This window comes from Leucoraja erinacea, chromosome 21 (genome assembly GCF_028641065.1).
Source record: "Leucoraja erinacea ecotype New England chromosome 21, Leri_hhj_1, whole genome shotgun sequence".
Lineage (NCBI taxonomy): Eukaryota > Metazoa > Chordata > Chondrichthyes > Rajiformes > Rajidae > Leucoraja > Leucoraja erinaceus.
In genome coordinates, this window is record NC_073397.1 from 8,437,376 (window position 1) to 8,454,713 (window position 17,338).

At 42.2% G+C, this 17,338-nt stretch overlaps 1 protein-coding gene across 1 annotated transcript in view; it reads left to right on the forward strand.

The window, feature by feature from the left end:
• The first annotated feature begins 4,136 nt into the window (after positions 1-4,136).
• Positions 4,137-17,338, forward strand: part of rtf2 (replication termination factor 2) — a 72,490-nt gene continuing 59,288 nt past the window's right edge. Inside the window, exons 1-5 of the mRNA XM_055652056.1 lie at positions 4,137-4,291; positions 7,478-7,572; positions 9,278-9,371; positions 12,741-12,880; positions 14,678-14,756. Coding sequence (XP_055508031.1) covers positions 4,223-4,291; positions 7,478-7,572; positions 9,278-9,371; positions 12,741-12,880; positions 14,678-14,756 — 477 coding nt within the window. The 5' untranslated portion in view covers positions 4,137-4,222. The remainder of the gene's footprint in view (positions 4,292-7,477; positions 7,573-9,277; positions 9,372-12,740; positions 12,881-14,677; positions 14,757-17,338) is intronic.

Consider the following 17,338-nt stretch of genomic DNA (forward strand, 5'->3'; position numbering starts at 1 on the left):
AAAAAAATACACGGAACGCCCGTCGGAACGATTCTTCAGCAAAGGCTTGCACTCCAACCAAATATAATCCAGGACAAGGTAGGGAAAAAACTGCGTTTTAACCTCCCCCCCCTCAAAGGCACCAAAATTGCGCACACGGCCAGTGGCAGAATTGCAGCACCGCTGAAGGTAAGTATTGTAACATACCTACCTACTGTCAGAAACCTCAGCATACAATAAAGCAGAGAAGACAGGACAAAGAAGATTGGGATTCCTTTGTAAATTGCCAGAAGGAATTAAGGAAAGCTCTGAATAAAGCCGAACAAGACTTTGTGTCTAACAACCTTACCACAGCAATGAAAGAAAACGTTAAGCAATTTTGGTCTCATATGAACGTTTGGTGCAGGGCCGGAAATCTCGGGGGGGCCAGGGGGACACACATCCCCCCCCCCTGTTTTGAGAGGTGGGGGACGATCCCCCATCATATTTTGTAATCCGGATTTCAAATTCCGTGAAATCTCCGCTTTCCGTGAGACAGTGGGGGTGGCTCTGCTGATCGAGGGCGCCGATTGGACGAGAAAGACGTCGGTAAGCAGGCAATGGGGGCGGGACCATAATTCAGCACGATGATTGGAGGATTTAAGTGTCGGTCAGAGGCGGAAGTGGGGTGGGAGTGAGGATAGAGCGCGGTGATTGGAGGAGGGAGACGTCGTGGGGCAAAGATCAGAGCGGAACTTGATTTGCATGCTCGGCGGTGGCCAGAGACGTCAGGTGTTAGACGGGAGCGGTGTCGCAGCCAGCGCAGAAAAGCATCGCAAGCTCCACGGCCCCCGACTGGTGTTCCGTCAGTCCAAGCAGGGCGGTAGGTTAACCTGGCGAGACAGGCAGAGTTGAACTGCATTTTGCGCTGCTTCTCTGCGCTGGCTGTGGGCCTTATGCGATTTTTTCGGCGACTGCCGGCACTGTCACTAATTACCGTCCATAGGGCCCACGGCTAAAGTCTCCAAGGCCTTGTGTGTGTGTGAGTGTGCGCATGCGCGCGTGGCCGCCAATAAATTGTGTTCCCCGGTCCCCTCCATGTTTTGATAGTGATTTCCGTTCATGGGTAACGGAGAGAAGGGAGTTGCAGATCACATGGTGAACAACACAGTTATAAGTGACGGGAAAGGGAAGGCCGAAGCACAAAACTGGTAATGAGGAATACAGTAGTATGATGAGGTGGCCGTCATTTGCGCGCCATTTACGCGACCTGGTAGCGTGTGGGTAGCGCGGGGCGGGCGCATGGCGTGGAGGAGTGAGGAGCTGCACGCGGCATCGTGCAGCGCTCCAGGATTTCATTCTGCATGAAATGGTCACGCGCCATCGGCCTGTCGCATAAATGACGGCCTGGGGCTCACGGCATTTGCGGATCCGGATCAGCCCCCACTCCTACTCCCAGAGCGGGGCCAAGGCGATTGGAGATAGACACAAAATGCAGGAGTTACTCAGTGGCAATGGGTGAAGTTTCATGTCAAGACCCTTCTTCAGACTGAAGAAGAGTCTCGACCTGAAACATCATCCATTCCTTCTCTCCAGAGATGCTGAGATAATCGGGAATTATCGCGTTTGCTTGCTAAATTTCATCAAAAGTAAGGCATTATTAACTTACTTTTGATGAAATTCAGCGAGCAAACGCGATAATTCCCGATATTTTGGATTTTAAAATCACCACGGCAAATGTCAGCTGTTCACTTCCGCCGCTTTCTACCTTCAGTTCCCTCTTGTAATTACCTCACTTTCTATCTTTTTTTTTGCCTGAAAATTTAGGTCGCTGTGCTTCACGGTCACCCCGACTAGCACAGAAAATTTCAGCTCAAAAATCGGCCGTTTTCCATGTTTTTAACGGGTGGGAAAGTGCGTGTTTCCCCATTCACTTACATGTACCAAACTGAGAGATGTCCTCCAGTTAAAATTTTCGGTCACGTGAGGGGGGATCTACGCTCATTTGACCTTTGGTGAAATCACCCTATAGCTTCGCTATAAGATCTTTGATCGCGAATCAGTCACTACCGACCTGTCGCGTAAATGACGGCCAAGTGCGACAGGCCCTTAAGAACATGAGAAATTGGATAAGAATGGTTATTGTGATGAGGCCATTGTTGGATAGATCTTGTATCAGATGGCAAAGAAAACCAAATGAATAATAATAATAATAATAATAATAATTTTATTTATAGAGCACTTTAAAAACAAACATAGCTGCAACAAAGTGCTGTACATCACTAATCATTGACAAAAAAGTTAATACACACCAAAAATAACAATCAAAAGAAATAGTAGGAAAAGACATGTAAAATAAAGAAACATCAAAAACACCACAAACAGAAGCAAAGCCTCAGGCATGGTCAAAAGCCAGGGAGTACAAATGCGTTTTAACACTGGATTTGAAGATGGACAGTGAGGGGGCCTGTCTGATGTGCAGCGGCAGGGTGTTCCAGAGTGCCGGAGCAGCAACAGAGAAGGCTCTATCCCCTCTGAGCCTCCGACTAGACCTCGGTACCTCCAGGAGCAGCTGACCAGCTGACCTGAGGGACCGGGCAGGAGTGTATGGGTGGAGCAGCTCAGAGAGGTAAGGCGGGGCGAGCCCATTCAGAGATTTAAAAACAAATAACAGTAACTTAAAATGAACCCGAAAGTGCACCGGGAGCCAGTGTAGGGAGGCCAGAATTGGCGATATGTGCTCCCTCTTTCGAGTCCCTGTTAGAAGGCGAGCAGCAGCATTCTGAACCAACTGGAGACGAGCCAGTGAAGAACGAGCAACACCAAAATAGAGCGCGTTACAGTAATCCAGCCTAGATGTAATAAAGGCATGGATTACTGTCTCAAAATGCTGCCGCTCGAGAATGGGCTTCACCTTCGCCAGCTTCCTTAGGTGAAAGAAGCTGGACTTAACCACCGCGCATATTTGGCGATCTAATTTAAAGTCACTGTCCATCCTAAAACCCAGGTTCACAACTGTTGGCTTCACGTACCTTGACAATGGACCTAAATCAACAAATGGAGGTTCACGGCAGCCATTGGGATCAAATAAAATCACCTCTGTCTTTTTTTCATTAAATCCAAGAAAGTTTAGGGCCAACCAGGACTTAATGTCATCAAAACAAGACAGAAGCGATTTTACAGAAAAGGCATCTTCCCCCCTCAGCGGCAAATAAAGCTGGGTATCATCTGCATAACAGTGGAAGGAGATGCCATGCTTTCTAAGGATGGAACCCAGAGGAAGTATGTACAGCGAGAAAAGCAGGGGCCCCAGAATCGAACCCTGTGGAACCCCATATGACAGGGGAGCGGAAGAGGATTCAAACCCAGCAAGGCTAACACACATGGTTCTGTCTGCCAGATAGGACCTGAACCATCCCAGGGCACTGTCGCAGATGCCCACTAACTGCTGTAGCCGAGATAATAAGATATTATGGTCCACCGTATCAAAGGCGGCAGACAAGTCCAGCAGGACAAGAACCACACAATCCCCAGAATCATTAGCCAGGAGGATATCGTTAAAAACCCTTAGCAATGCTGACTCCGTGCTGTGCATGGTTTTAAATCCAGACTGGAAGATCTCCCGAATATCATGCTCCTCCAGGAATAGTTTTAGCTGAGCATAAACAACTCTCTATGACACAAATGGTTAAAAAAATCCACCAGAATTGTGGGCATCTGGATTGTAAAGGAATGACACAGATAACAAACAATGTAATGAGGGTTTGTGTTTGCAAGTGTAAGTTCTGGCTCATTATTCGAAACATGATTCAGCATGACAAGGCCTTGTTTTAGGGTGGGGTGATGGTATTTCAATCCAGATATCTGTGCAGATTAGGCTGGAAAGACACTTGGAGGTTAATGCAATCATGGGATTTGCGTCAATCTTCGGTTTAAACCTGGAGTAACTCAGCGGGTCAGACAGCATCTCTGGAGAAAACGAATGTGACGTTTTGGGTCGAGACACTTCTTCAGACTCGACCCGAAATGTCACCTGTTCCTTTTATCCAGAGATGCTGCCTGATCCGCTGAGTTACTCCAGTTTTTTGTGTCTGTCTTTAAACACAGGAGCTGCAGTTCCTTCCTACACAACAGCTGTGTCGACTCTCGCCGTCAATCAGCAGAGGGGGCGGGGCCTGGTCATTGACCAATCAACAGAGGTGCGGAAGTTGCGGTAGTGCGCTTGCGTGGTTTCCCTGGAGCTGGGTTTGGATCGGGCCTCAGGATGGGTTGTGATGGAGGGACTATCCCGAAGCGCCATGAACTAGTGAAGGGCCCCAAGAAGGTGGAGCAGGTATGGAAAGACTACCTTCCCTCTCACGTTTGCGCACTCAGCCGGCTGGTGATTCCGGCAGGGCTCTTGCTGAGGCTTCAGGCCGGTGCGGCAGGACAACGAGTTGCCGGGGTTTGCCTGTCAGTGCTGAGGGGTTCCCGGCGCTGCGACCCCCACGCTCTGACAACCACAATGGCCGTTCTGAAGGCCGTGATCGGCTTGATGTCGATTCGAGGTTAAGGGGAGAGAAGACAGTGGCTGTGTTGTGAGACTGGTTACAAATGAAAACACTAATTGCTGGGGGGGAAAGTACAAGTGGAGAGAGATACAACGTTAATGGTTCAGATCGTATACTCTTCAGAACTGGAAAAGAAAAAAATCAAATTATTTTTAACTGTCTCAAAGGTGGGGAGGGGGGTAGAACAAAGGAACTATCTCTACTACGGTGCCATCAAATGGGGAAACACATTAGTTAGAAGTGCAAGGTGCTTTGTCTGTGTTATGTGATGATCAGAGCTTTGGGATATAACCATATAACAATTACAGCACTGAAACAGGCCATCCCGGCCCTTCTAGTCCGTGCCGAACACTGAATCTCACCTTGTCCCATCTATCTACACTCAGACCATAACCCTCTATTCCTTTCCCGTCCATATTCCTATCCAATTTATTTTTAAATGATAAAAACAAACCTGCCTTCACCACTTCCACTGGAAGCTCATTGCACACAGCTACCATTCTCTGAGTAAAGACGTTCCCCCTCATGTTGCCCCTAAACTTTTGCCCCTTAATTCTCAAATCATGTCCTCTTGATTGAATCTTCCCTACTCTCAATGGAAAAAGCTTATCCACGTCAACTTTGTCTATCCGTCTCATAATTTTAAAGACATCCATCGTCCCCCCTTAACCCTCTGCGCTCCAAAGAATATAGACCTATCTTGTTCAACCTTTCTTTGTAATTTAGGTGCTGAAACCCAGGCAACATTCTCGTAAATCTCCTCTGTACTCTCTCTATTTTGTTGACATCTTTCCTATAATTTGGCGACCAGAATTGTACACCTTATTCCAGAATTGGCCTCACCAATGCCTTGTACAATTTTAACATTGCATCCCAACTTCTATACTCAATGCTCTGATTTATAAAGGCCAGCACACCAAAAGCTTTCTTTGCCACCCTATCTACATGACATTCCACCTTCAGGAAACTATGCACAGTTATTCCTAGATCCCTCTGTTCAACTGCATTCCTCAATTCGCTACCATTTACTATGTACACATTTTGATTTGTCCTGCCAAGATGTAGCACCTCACACTTATCAGCATTAAACTTTTAAACTTTTTTTTTGGCATTAAACTGTCAAGCAGGATAGATTACACTGATAAATTATTGGCAGAAATTACCATTTCTGATACGTCGGAGAGAAAAAACCCTGGTGCGTTTCCTGAAGTTGGGGAATTTGATGTTGAATCTGGAAGGCTGTAATGAGCAGAAATGGAGGATGAGATGCTGTTCCACAAGCTTGCATAAGGACTCATTGTGATAGGGCAAGAGGCCACATACAGGTCAGATTGGGATGGAGACAGAATAAGTAAATGGAGAAAATGCCAGAATAAGAATGGGAGAGGTTGCCCGGTACAGGGGAGCAGAGAAGGGAGTTGAAAATGGAGGAATAAAGGAATGACAGAGTAATTAGGTATTTTGCATTTATGTCTGCTACTCTGGGCATGCTAGTTAAAGGTCTAATGACAGTCAAGTGGTTGGTAATTGATATCACTGGAAAAGAAAATAGAGGGATTCATGACACTAAAACCTGGCATCCTTTTTGCCTGATAACCTTATTCAAAAAAATAAACTAATTTATCATGTTGTTGTGATGCAGGCTAACCCAACATTTATTACGTATCCTTGAGAAGTTGATGCCCCTTAACTACTGCAGTTTTTCTGGAGAAGGCATTATTCGGAAGGGAATTATAGGAATTCAATCCAGTGACTTTGAAGGAATGGTGATATATTTCCAAGTCAGAGTAATGCACATATCGAAGGAGAACCTGTATGTTATAATATTCCTACACTGACCATTATCCCATATGGAACCTTATTCCCTTATCATGTATCTATACACTGTAGATGGATTGGTTGTAATCATGTATTGTCTTTCTGCTGACTGGTTAGCACACAACAAAAGCTTTTCACTGTACCCCGGTACACGTGACAATAAACTAAACTGAATTGACCTCTACCATGCTGAGACCAAGGTCTCGGGCACCCCTTCGTACCTACGTCTTAGCCACAACCCCACTGATGAACATCAGGCCATCATCTTCCAGTTTCTCATCTCATCACCTCTAGCAATCTCTTCTCAACAGCCTCCAACCTTTTAATTCCCCAGCTGCACACTGCCTGCTTCTATTTCCTCCCCAAAATCTACAAACTGGACTGCTGTGGCAGACCCATTGTTTAGTTTGGTTTTTAGTTTTTATTGTTATGTGTACCAAGGTACAGTGACAAGCCTTTGTTATGTGCTATTCAGTCAAAGAAAGGACTATACTTGATTACAATCAAGCCGTCCACAGTGTACAGATAAAGGTACATTTAGTGCAAGTTAAAGTATGATAAAAGATTGCTCCTGAAGTGTAGGAGATGAGGGAAATCTTGGATAATATAAAATCATGAGGGGCTATTTTAATAAAGTGAACACCCCAGAGTACAAGAGTCTAAAACCTGAGGACTAGGTTTAAGGTCTGGGAGTAAAGATTTTGAATAGACCCGAAAAGCAGCTTTTTCCATGTAGTGGGTAGTGCGTATATGGAATGAGTTTGCAAAAGAAGCCATAGAGGCAGATTAATTACATCGTTTAAATGACACTTTGGCAAGTACATGGATAGGAAAGATCGGAACCTTCCATACCCGAAATGTCACCTATTCTTTTTCTCCAGAGATGTCGCCTGATCTGCTGAGTAACTCCAGTATTTTATGTTCATCTTTGGCATAAACTGTCATCTGCACTTCCTTCCTCCACAAGGAATGGAGGGATATGGACCAGATGCAGGCAAATTGAACTAGCTCAGTTAGGTAACTTGGTTGGCATGGATGATTTGGGCCGTAGGGCTGGTTCTGTGCTGTGTAGCTGCATGATTCTGACTTTAAAATTCAAGAATCTCATGATTGGCATGCTATATTTTCATATATATATGTTTTTTTTTCAGGTTGATAAAAATGCCTCATTGGTTGCCCGCTGGAATTACTGTGCTATCAGTCAAACGCCACTGAGGAAACCCATAGTCGCTTGTGAGCTTGGCAGGTAGGCGTTGAATGACCTGATTGAAGTGTTCGCTCGAATTATCTTGTAATTCTAAATGCTTGTTGTGGAAATCTTGGTATTTGTGTGTACTTCCTCAATGAAATTTATAATTTTGGCAAGCATACTTTGGGTAGAACCTCTCCAAATTGTACTGTTTGGCAGGAATTATTACCTCACTATGTGCTGCCAGCATTACACGTATATATGCCTTGATTCTTCAAACACAATTTCACTATTTGGATCCTATTGGCTTCCACATTTAAAAAAAAAAGAAGAAAAAAAGATGAACTATGTTTGCTAGTGAGGGGGTCATTACATCTGCTCATTATTGCAGAAGAAATGTCCCAAGGTTGTCTTGAATGTAAAAAAGAATCTAGAAAACATCAACATTAAAATTAAGTTGAGGGGTAGGGCATCTTTGACCCTGCTTCACCATTCATAAAGATCATTGCTTATCTAAATTGCCATTTTCTTGTTTTATTCGCTCAATGTTTTCATTTGCAAACTATCCAAAAACAGATTGATCTCTGATTTGAATGACTTGGAGAATTATAAAGTTTGATCACCATCTGAGTGGATGAAAAAAATCCTCGTGAGTGGCCAAATACTTTGACTTATTCTAGACTTCTAAGCCAGGACTCTGTGCATCCACCATGTCGAGACCTGTCAACATTTTAAGCTACAATGAGATCACCACACAGTTAATGTCCTTGTATCCAAGTCCCTAAAAATCAGAATGCAGGTGTTAAAAACAGTAATCTTGGCTTTTATCGTGAAAGGCATGAAGAGATCTTGTAATTATACAGGGTCATGATGAGACTGGCCAGTTTTGTTCTCTGTACCTAAAATATCCAATGAATATGTCTGGTATTTTGACCTCCGGTTTTCTAACCCACAATTTGATGCAAGTTGTTAATAGTTAAGGCCCAAGCAGTGATCCCTGCAGTACCCCACTAGTCAATCCGTCACCCTGAGAAAGTCTGTTTATTCCCATTCTTTACTGTGTACCAGTTTTCAATCCATACTTGTATATCATCCTTAATTCCATGTGCTGTAACCAAGCAGATCATCTGTGTGAGCTGTTGTAGAAATGAATGGATGAGTAAGTTTATGAACAAACGAATGAATGCCTTCTGAAAATCCAAATATACCACATCCTCGTGTTACCTATTATCTATTGTGCTAGGAACATCCTTCAGGCGTAATAGATTACTTAAATATGATTTCCCTTTTATAATTGCCTGTTCATTCTGTTCTTGTTTCAAGATGTTCTCTATTGTGTCATCATTGATTACTGTAATTTCCCAATTACTTATTTGGGTTGACAGAATGATAGTTCCATGTTTACTCTCTTTCTCCTTATTTTAATAGTGGGTTCACTTTTGAGAACATTCTGAAAGCTTCCAGCCTGAATCGTCGCCTGACCATTCTCTCCACAGATGCTGCCTGACCTGCTGAGTTCTTCCTGCACTTCACTGAGTTTTTGTGCTGGATGAATATGTTATTATTTTCACTTAGAAGTGCTCTCAACTTTTAGATATGCACATTTCATTGTGTTTAAGTTTCATGATTGAACTCAATTTCCCCTTCATTCAGCCCTGCGTGGTGCATTTCATTGTACCCGTACCTCACTGTACTTTATATACGATAAACTTGACTTTATCAGCAGTTTAAGTTATTCTTCTGATTATTGTCTTGCTTTTAGGTTGTACAACAAAGATGCTCTCATTGAATATTTATTGGACAAATCTGAAGACAAATGCATCATTGAGACTGCCACACACATCAAGAGCCTTAAGGTGAGTCTATTAAGCAATAGATCTGTCTTTGACTCTGCAACTGGGAATCTATTCTACTGCATCTTCTAAGGGCTTCCCAGTCCCCTGTAATATTTTTTAACCGTCTTTCTTAAACAATACGATAAGCACATGATCACATAGGCCGTAGTCAGCACGGTTTTGTAAAAGGGAGATCTTGCCTGACGAACCTGTTGGAATTCTTTGAGGAAGTAAGTAGCAGCATCAACAAAGGAAAGTCGGTGGATGTGGTTCAGCTGTTTTTTCAGAAGGCCTTTGATATGGTGCCGCACACGAGGCTGTTAAAGAAGATGAGAGCCCATGGTACCAGAGGGTAGATGCTAGCATGAATAACAGGTTGGCCAGATGGCAGAAGGCAAATATGGGCTTTAATGGGAGCTTTTTCTGGTTGGCTCCCAGTGACTAGTGGTGTTCCGCAAGGGTCAGTGCTGAGGCCGCTACGCTTCATGATGTATCTTGACGTTTTGGATGAGGGAATTGAAAACTTTGTGGCCAAGTTTGCAGATGATACAAAGATGAATGGAGGGGCAGGTAGTGTAGAGAACATAGGGACTCTGCAGAAGGACTTGAATGGGTTGGGAGAGTTGGCTGAGAAGTGGCATAAGGAATACAGTATATCAAAGTGTGGAGTCATGTGTTTTGGTAGTAGGAATAAAGATGTACACTATTTTCTAAATGGGGAAGGAATTCAGAAATTGGAGGTGCAAAGGGACTTGGGTGTGGTGGTGCAGGATTCCCAAAAAGTTAATTTGCAAGTCGAATCGGTAGTAAGGAAGGCGAATGCAATGCTAGCATTTATTTCAAGAAGGCTATAATACGAAAATAAGGATGTAATGCCAAGGCTCTAAGGCACTAGTCAGACCGGATGTGGAATGTGGCGAGAATATGTCCACTAGTGGGAGAGTCAAGGACCAGAGGCCATAGTCTCAGAATAACAGATGTACCTTTAGAAAGGAGACGAAGAAGGAATTCATTTTGTCAGGGGGTGGTGAATCTGTGGAATTCATTACCATAGATGGCTGGGATGACCAAATCAATGGATATTATTAAGCCAAGTTTGACAGATTCTTGATTAGTAAGGGTGTTGGGTTATGGGGAGAAGGCAGGAGAATGGGGTTGAGAGGGAAAGATAGATCAGCCCTGATTGAAGGACAGAGTAGACTGGATGGGCTGAATGGCCTAATTCTGCTCCTAGAACTTATGAATGTGATTATGTTCATTTTTTCTATTTTTATTGCTGTTAAAAATGCAGAGCAACCAGTCTCGCAACTATTCTGAATTTCCCTTTTTCATTCAATCTGCAAAGATTCAAGAAGAATGTCACTACCATCTTGAGGAAGCATATCAATGAGGAATGAATGCCGACCTTGCTTCTGACTGCATTCACCCCACCTCCTCCCCCACTCCCTGCTTTCTTCTCAATAATCAAAACAAATGAGGCAATTGTAAAATATATTTTGGTCTTTATTCGTTGTGTGCTAATGTACACATTAAGGTGGCAGTATTTAAAAGATAAACATGTATACCGTCAAAATATAATACTGCTCCTGATGTAATGTGACATCTCCCCAGTAGAGGCTCTATGATAACTATGAAAGGTATGGTAACCGAGGCAGAGATCTTTGAGGCCATCTCATCTGATGTGAAACTGAATTTGGGCAATATAGTCACAGTTGTTAACTAATCTGTTTTATTGAGCATTTGGTAATGTGACCACTTATACCAAATATCTGTGCTATCATTTTGACAACCAGTCTTCAATTTAAAGTCTAATGATATTCAACAATTCTTTTAAATCCAAATTGATGATCTGGATGAGGGAATTGAAGGCAATATCTCCAAGTTTGCGGATGACACTAAGCTGGGGGGCAGGGTTAGCTGTGAGGAGGATGCTAGGAGACTGCAAGGTGACTTGGATAGGCTGGGTGAGTGGGCAAATGTTTGGCAGATGCAGTATAATGTGGATAAATGTGAGGTTATCCATTTTGGTGGCAAAAACAGGAAAGCAGACTATTATCTAAATGGTGGCCGACTAGGAAAAGGGGAGATGCAGCGAGACCTGGGTGTCATGGTACGCCAGTCATTGAAAGTAGGCATGCAGGTGCAGCAGGCAGTGAAGAAAGCGAATGGTATGTTAGCTTTCATAGCAAAAGGATTTGAGTATAGGAGCAGGGAGGTTCTACTGCAGTTGTACATGGTCTTGGTGAGACCACACCTGGAGTATTGCGTACAGTTTTGGTCCCCAAATCTGAGGAAGGACATTATTGCCATAGAGGGAGTGCAGAGAAGGTTCACTAGACTGATTCCTGGGATGTCAGGACTGTCTTATGAAGAAAGACTGGATAGACTTGCTTTATACGCTCTAGAATTTAGGAGATTGAGAGGGGATCTTATAGAAACTTACAAAATTCTTAAGGGGTTGGACAGACTAGATGCAGGAAGATTGCTGCCGATGTTGGGGAAGTCCAGGACAAGGGGTCACAGCTTAAGGATAAGGGGGAAATCCTTTAAAACTGAGATGAGAAGAACTTTTTTCACACAGAGTGGTGAATCTCTGGAACTCTCTGCCGCAGAGGGTAGCCGAGGCCAGTTCATTGGCTATATTTAAGAGGAAGTTAGATGTGGCCCTTGTGGCTAAGGGGATCAGAGGGTATGGAGAGAAGGCAGGTACGGGATACTTAGTTGGATGATCAGCCATGATCATATTGAATGGCGGTGCAGGCTCGAAGGGCCGAATGGCCTACTCCTGCACCTAATTTCTATGTTTCTATGATGCTGCATTTTTTAATCAGTTGTAAATTAGAAATGTTAATTTTTGGTTACAATTTATTAAGTAAGCCTTTGGTTCTAAATCATTATTTTGCAGCAAAATATGGTTCTGGCCCATGCTATTATCTGTTCCCGCTTGCTTGAGTGGCACTGATTCCTTTTCTAACTGTGTACCATTCTTGAAGCTGCTTTCTCTTTTGCTCTCCCAAATGTGGGGTTCTTCTGCTGTGCCTGTGCTTCTGCTCTTAGGACTTATGAACTTTTGACAGGGTTTTAGTCAGACTATTGTTTTTCAGAACTGTTGCATGAAGACTGGGAGGCAATTGCAATTTTTCTCCTTAAAACATAATGTAATATTTGCATGCATGCTTCTTTGGCTGTCTAATGTCCTTGGAAGCAGTGAGGTAAATGTTATTAATGATGTATATATTACTATATTTGAAATAAATTTGAATTTGAACAAGGCTAGAACTATCTATCTGTTCATAGAAGACAGTTGACATAACTTACCCCTTTATTGGGAAATAATTGATTACATGAGATATTTTCCACTAATTCTTCTGTATGTTTTATGATCCAAAGGATGTGAAGGAGCTAAATCTGACCGATAATCCAGTCTGGAAAGGTGACAATGCTAACACGAAGGGTGACAAATTTGAAGACCTGCACCGTGCTGCTTTCATCTGTCCCGTAGTTGGGTTGGAAATGAATGGACGACAGAAGTGAGTTGTCTGAGTTTGATTTATCTTTGTTAAAATTGATGTTAAAATTGTAGGTTCAAGACTCAATTGTATTTGACTAACAGTATCCAAGCTCGGTGAACATTTGGTATAGTGAAACAAATTTATCTGGCAGTGTACATTTCACTGTTTAAATTATTGCGATCTCTCTTGTGTGCGCTGTGTTGCTCTTGAAGTGACCATTGGGACAAGTTGCACTAAGGATAATTTTTCTATCTTATACTTTTTGGTTATTTAATAACTATTCCATTTGGTATTCTTTTGGAAACTTTAAAAAAAAACATGTTGTGTCCTTTTGAATAATTACATTAGTTCATTTCCAGTTTTCTTTCTTCAGACAAATATCTACAGCTCTGCATCATGAAGGCTACAATGTTTCTCCATGTAAATTAATAAAATAAATTAATAAGCTGACTACTATCCCTGGTGTAATAATGGGTGGCACAGTGTTAGAGCTGAGACCGGGTTCGATCCTGACTACAGGTGCTCTGTGTATGGAGTTTGTATAAGAAAGAACTGCAGATGCTGGAAGGTAGACAAAAATGCTGGAGAAGCTCAGTGGGTGAGGCAGCATCTATGGAGCGAAGGAATAGGTGACGTTTGTGATGGCGTTTGTATGTTCCTTCTAACAACGTGTGGCTTTAGTCTGGGTGCTCCGGTTTCCTTCCACATTCTATAGGCGTACAGGTTTGTAGGTTAATTTGCTTTGATAAAATTATAAATTGTCTCCAGTATAGGATAGTGCTAGTGTACGGGGTGAATGTTGGTCGGCATGGACTCAATGGGCAAAGGCCCTGTTTCTGTGCTGTATCTCTAAAGTCTGTCAATGGCCTAAATTGCTTTATTTGAGATAGATTTGGTTTCTAACGCCTTAAATTTTAGCTATCCAAAGAACTAAAATTTCAGCCAATATTTATTCCCGAGATTGTGAATTCACACACTAATTGTATTTTAGTGGCAGTATTGTTTGTTAATAACAAAAGAGTGGATCCCCCAATATTCATTTTTTTGTAGATTGGAGGCAGGGAGGGTGATTAGTTTAGAGATACAGCCTGGAAACAGGCCCTTCGGCCCACCGAGTCTGCGCCAACCAGCGATCCACGCACATTAACACAATTACCGATTTTACCAAGCCAATTAACCTACAAACCTGTACATCTTTGGAGTGTGGGAGGAAACTGAAGCTCCTGGGGAAAACCAATGCAGACAGTACCCGGGTCAGCATTGAACCGGGGTCTCTGCAACTGTAAGGCAGCAACTGTACCATTGTGCCCCCTCACTGTTGGCCTGATCTAACATTTATCCTGTTGTGAGCTCAAACAGCTCATTTCCTCGACGGTGACCTGGGTTGGGTGTTAAAAGGTTATAATCCAATCATGTAGGAAATTGAGCTGTATAATTTGAAGCTGTAATGATATTACAAGTGTTTCACATGTTAAATGGTGTCATCTTGTGATATGTGTAATATTGGCTCATTTTTGCTGTAATGTGCTAAAATTGTAAATATTTTCATGCCTAACTTTAAAAAAAAAAAAAAAAAAGCTGAGGAATGATAATATAGTTTAAAGATTGATTTAATCTGATGTTATGTTTTTCACGGTGTTCATGCAATGTGCGACTTTTTCATCAAAAGTGGTAAACGTTCACCTGGAGTATGTTTTGCCAATTAATTTAAAGTAAAAGTCATTTATTTAAAACGAGAGAATTCTGTATCTTATTAAAACTCTTTGTAGACTGACACAATGTTTGCAGTTTATAATCTGACTGATTTCCTGACAGATTTTGCTATCTACGTGCTTGTGGGTGTGTCTTCTCGGACCGTGCTATGAAGGAGATAAAGACTGAAGTTTGCCACAAGGTAATTCATTGAAAGTTGTGTTCCAGCAAACATAGAATGTGTGCAATAAACCTGTAACTATTCATATTTGTGGAAAACAATTGTGTCCATTGTATCCTTCCCCTTCAAACCTTCTGTCTTGTTAAATACTCAGTTGCATCTTCTCATCAGCCCTTGTCATCACTAATATCATTATTTCCATCTTTCCAATGGTACATTCAATTTTAGCTTTTCAGATCGCTGTTGATTCAGCTTCTTTCTTTCCACTTATTCTCTCGGCATTCAGTAATTCTGCCAGTATACAAATCTTTCCCTGATCCTGATTGCCTTTCTCACCCAGTATGTCCAAAATGTATCCGCACTAATCCTCTCCCACTTTCACAGGCCTTCAGTGGTTCCCCACAATGTTGATTGCTCTGACCTGCAAGGCATCCCTGCACCTCCCTATACCCTCCTATTGGTGGCAGAGTTGCTGTACCTGTATTTGCCTTTTTGTGAGTGATGCACTGGACCACCCACATCTCTTTGTATCTGAGAACGGTTTATTGGCATTTAGATATTGTTTCCTTTTTAACTTTTCCTGACAAAACATCACATTTCCCATGTTACATTCCATTTGGAAAATCTTTGCCCATTCATTTAACCTTTCTCTATCCCTTTGTAGTTTCCTTAGGCCCTCTTCACACTACTGTCCTGCTCACCTTTGTGTCATTAGCAAAGTCAGCAAACCCATCTTCAATGCTTTCAGCCAAGTAATTTATTTAAATTGTAATCCGATGAAGCCTGGCTCTGATCCTTTTGGCACATAATTTGTTACCAGTGCCAACCAGAAAAATATGCATTTTTCTTATTTGCTGTAAGCCAGCCAGCCATCTATGCAAGCCAATATGTTACTTCATACACCATGAGCTGTTATTTTCCATAATAAACTTTGTGGATGCTTGCCACATGTCTTCTGGAAATCCAAGTATGATATGTTTTATCCACAGCATAAATTAATTAGAAAAAAACTCCATTAAATTGATCAGATATGCTCTTCCTATCACAAAACTCAATTGACCTTGCAAGATTGCCTTGGAGTTTTTAAGTAGCCTACTATTCTGTCATAGCTTCTAACATTTTCCCATGATGAATGTTATACAATTCTGATGTATAGCTTTCTTCTCTCTGCCTCATTTTTTTGAACATTTCTCTATTTCTTAATTACCAACAACTAGTGCAAAATTATCAATGTCCTCTTCTATGCCAAGGAGGATTACTAAAACGTGCAGGCAGTGGTTTCCAATGTATTGGTCTTGTGCGGACTGTCACTGGTATTCAAAGTTCAGTTTTTACCACTGTACGACCTAGGAGGCAGTGCATTATAATTCAACAATTCAATACCACACTTGTTATAGGTTAAATTGCAAGGATAACCTCAAACATGACTTGCTGAATGATTAAAGATGGTTTGATAAGTAATTTTTATAATTTAAAACGATCAAGTAGTCGACTTGAGTTATGGAGTCAATTTCTTTGGGTAAGGAAATCTTTAATTCTGATACTGCTTTTTGCATCTTTTGAGAGAATGTTTTTGCTTGCTGTGAAGAACATAGCTGCAGGCAATAGATATTAGATACCTACAAATGATGTAGGTAATTCAGAAGAAAGCTCTTTATCCAAAGTGTGGTGAGAGCATTGAATTCACCGCCATGGGGTGTGGTTGAAGCAAATAGTACTGCATTAAAAGCGAGGCCAGACAAGCATCTGAAAAAGAGGTTGTCAATGTTAAGAGTTGAAAGAAGCTTGAGCAACGCATCAGCATATGGTGCATATCTCGTGTGAAGATAACTAGCTAATCTGTTTTAATTGTCGAGGGATACATTTTAACTGGATTCTGGTAGAATGCCTTGGGTTGTCTTCCAGCAATTCAATATCCCTTCAGTACAGGTGGGCATACTTTTTAATAACATTTGAGGAGCTGGCAAATCTGTTGCCCAAATATACATATGTTTCCACCTTTCATGATATCCACAAACACAACTGCTGAATATGATATGAATCATGGATGCTCATGGAGAAGTCTTGGCAGAATATACAGTGCATGTTACACAAAGTTGCAGTGGATTGTTGACAAAAAATGTATATTATACAGCAGCGAAGGAAATAGGTAACGTTTCGGACCGAAATCCTTCTTCAGACCCTTTTCGTTGCCTATTTCCTTCGCTCCATAGATGCTGCCTCACCTGCTGAGTTTCTCTAGCATTTTTGTTTACCCTTGATTTTCCAGCATCTGCAGTTAATAGAAACATAGAAATATAGAAAATAGGTGCAGGAGGAGGCCATTTGGCCCTTCGAGCCAGCACCGCCATTCATTGTGATCATGGTGATCGTCCCCTATCAATAACCTATGCCTGCCTTCTTCCCATATCCCTTGACTCCACTAGACCCTAGAGCTCTATCTAACTCTCTTAAATCCATCCAGTGATTTGGCCTCCACTACCCTCTGTGGCAGGGAATTCCATAAATTCACAACTCTCTGGGTGAAAAAGTTTTTTTTTTTTTCTCACCTCAGCCTTAAATGACCTCCCCTTTATTCTAAGACTGTGGCCCCTGGTTCTGGA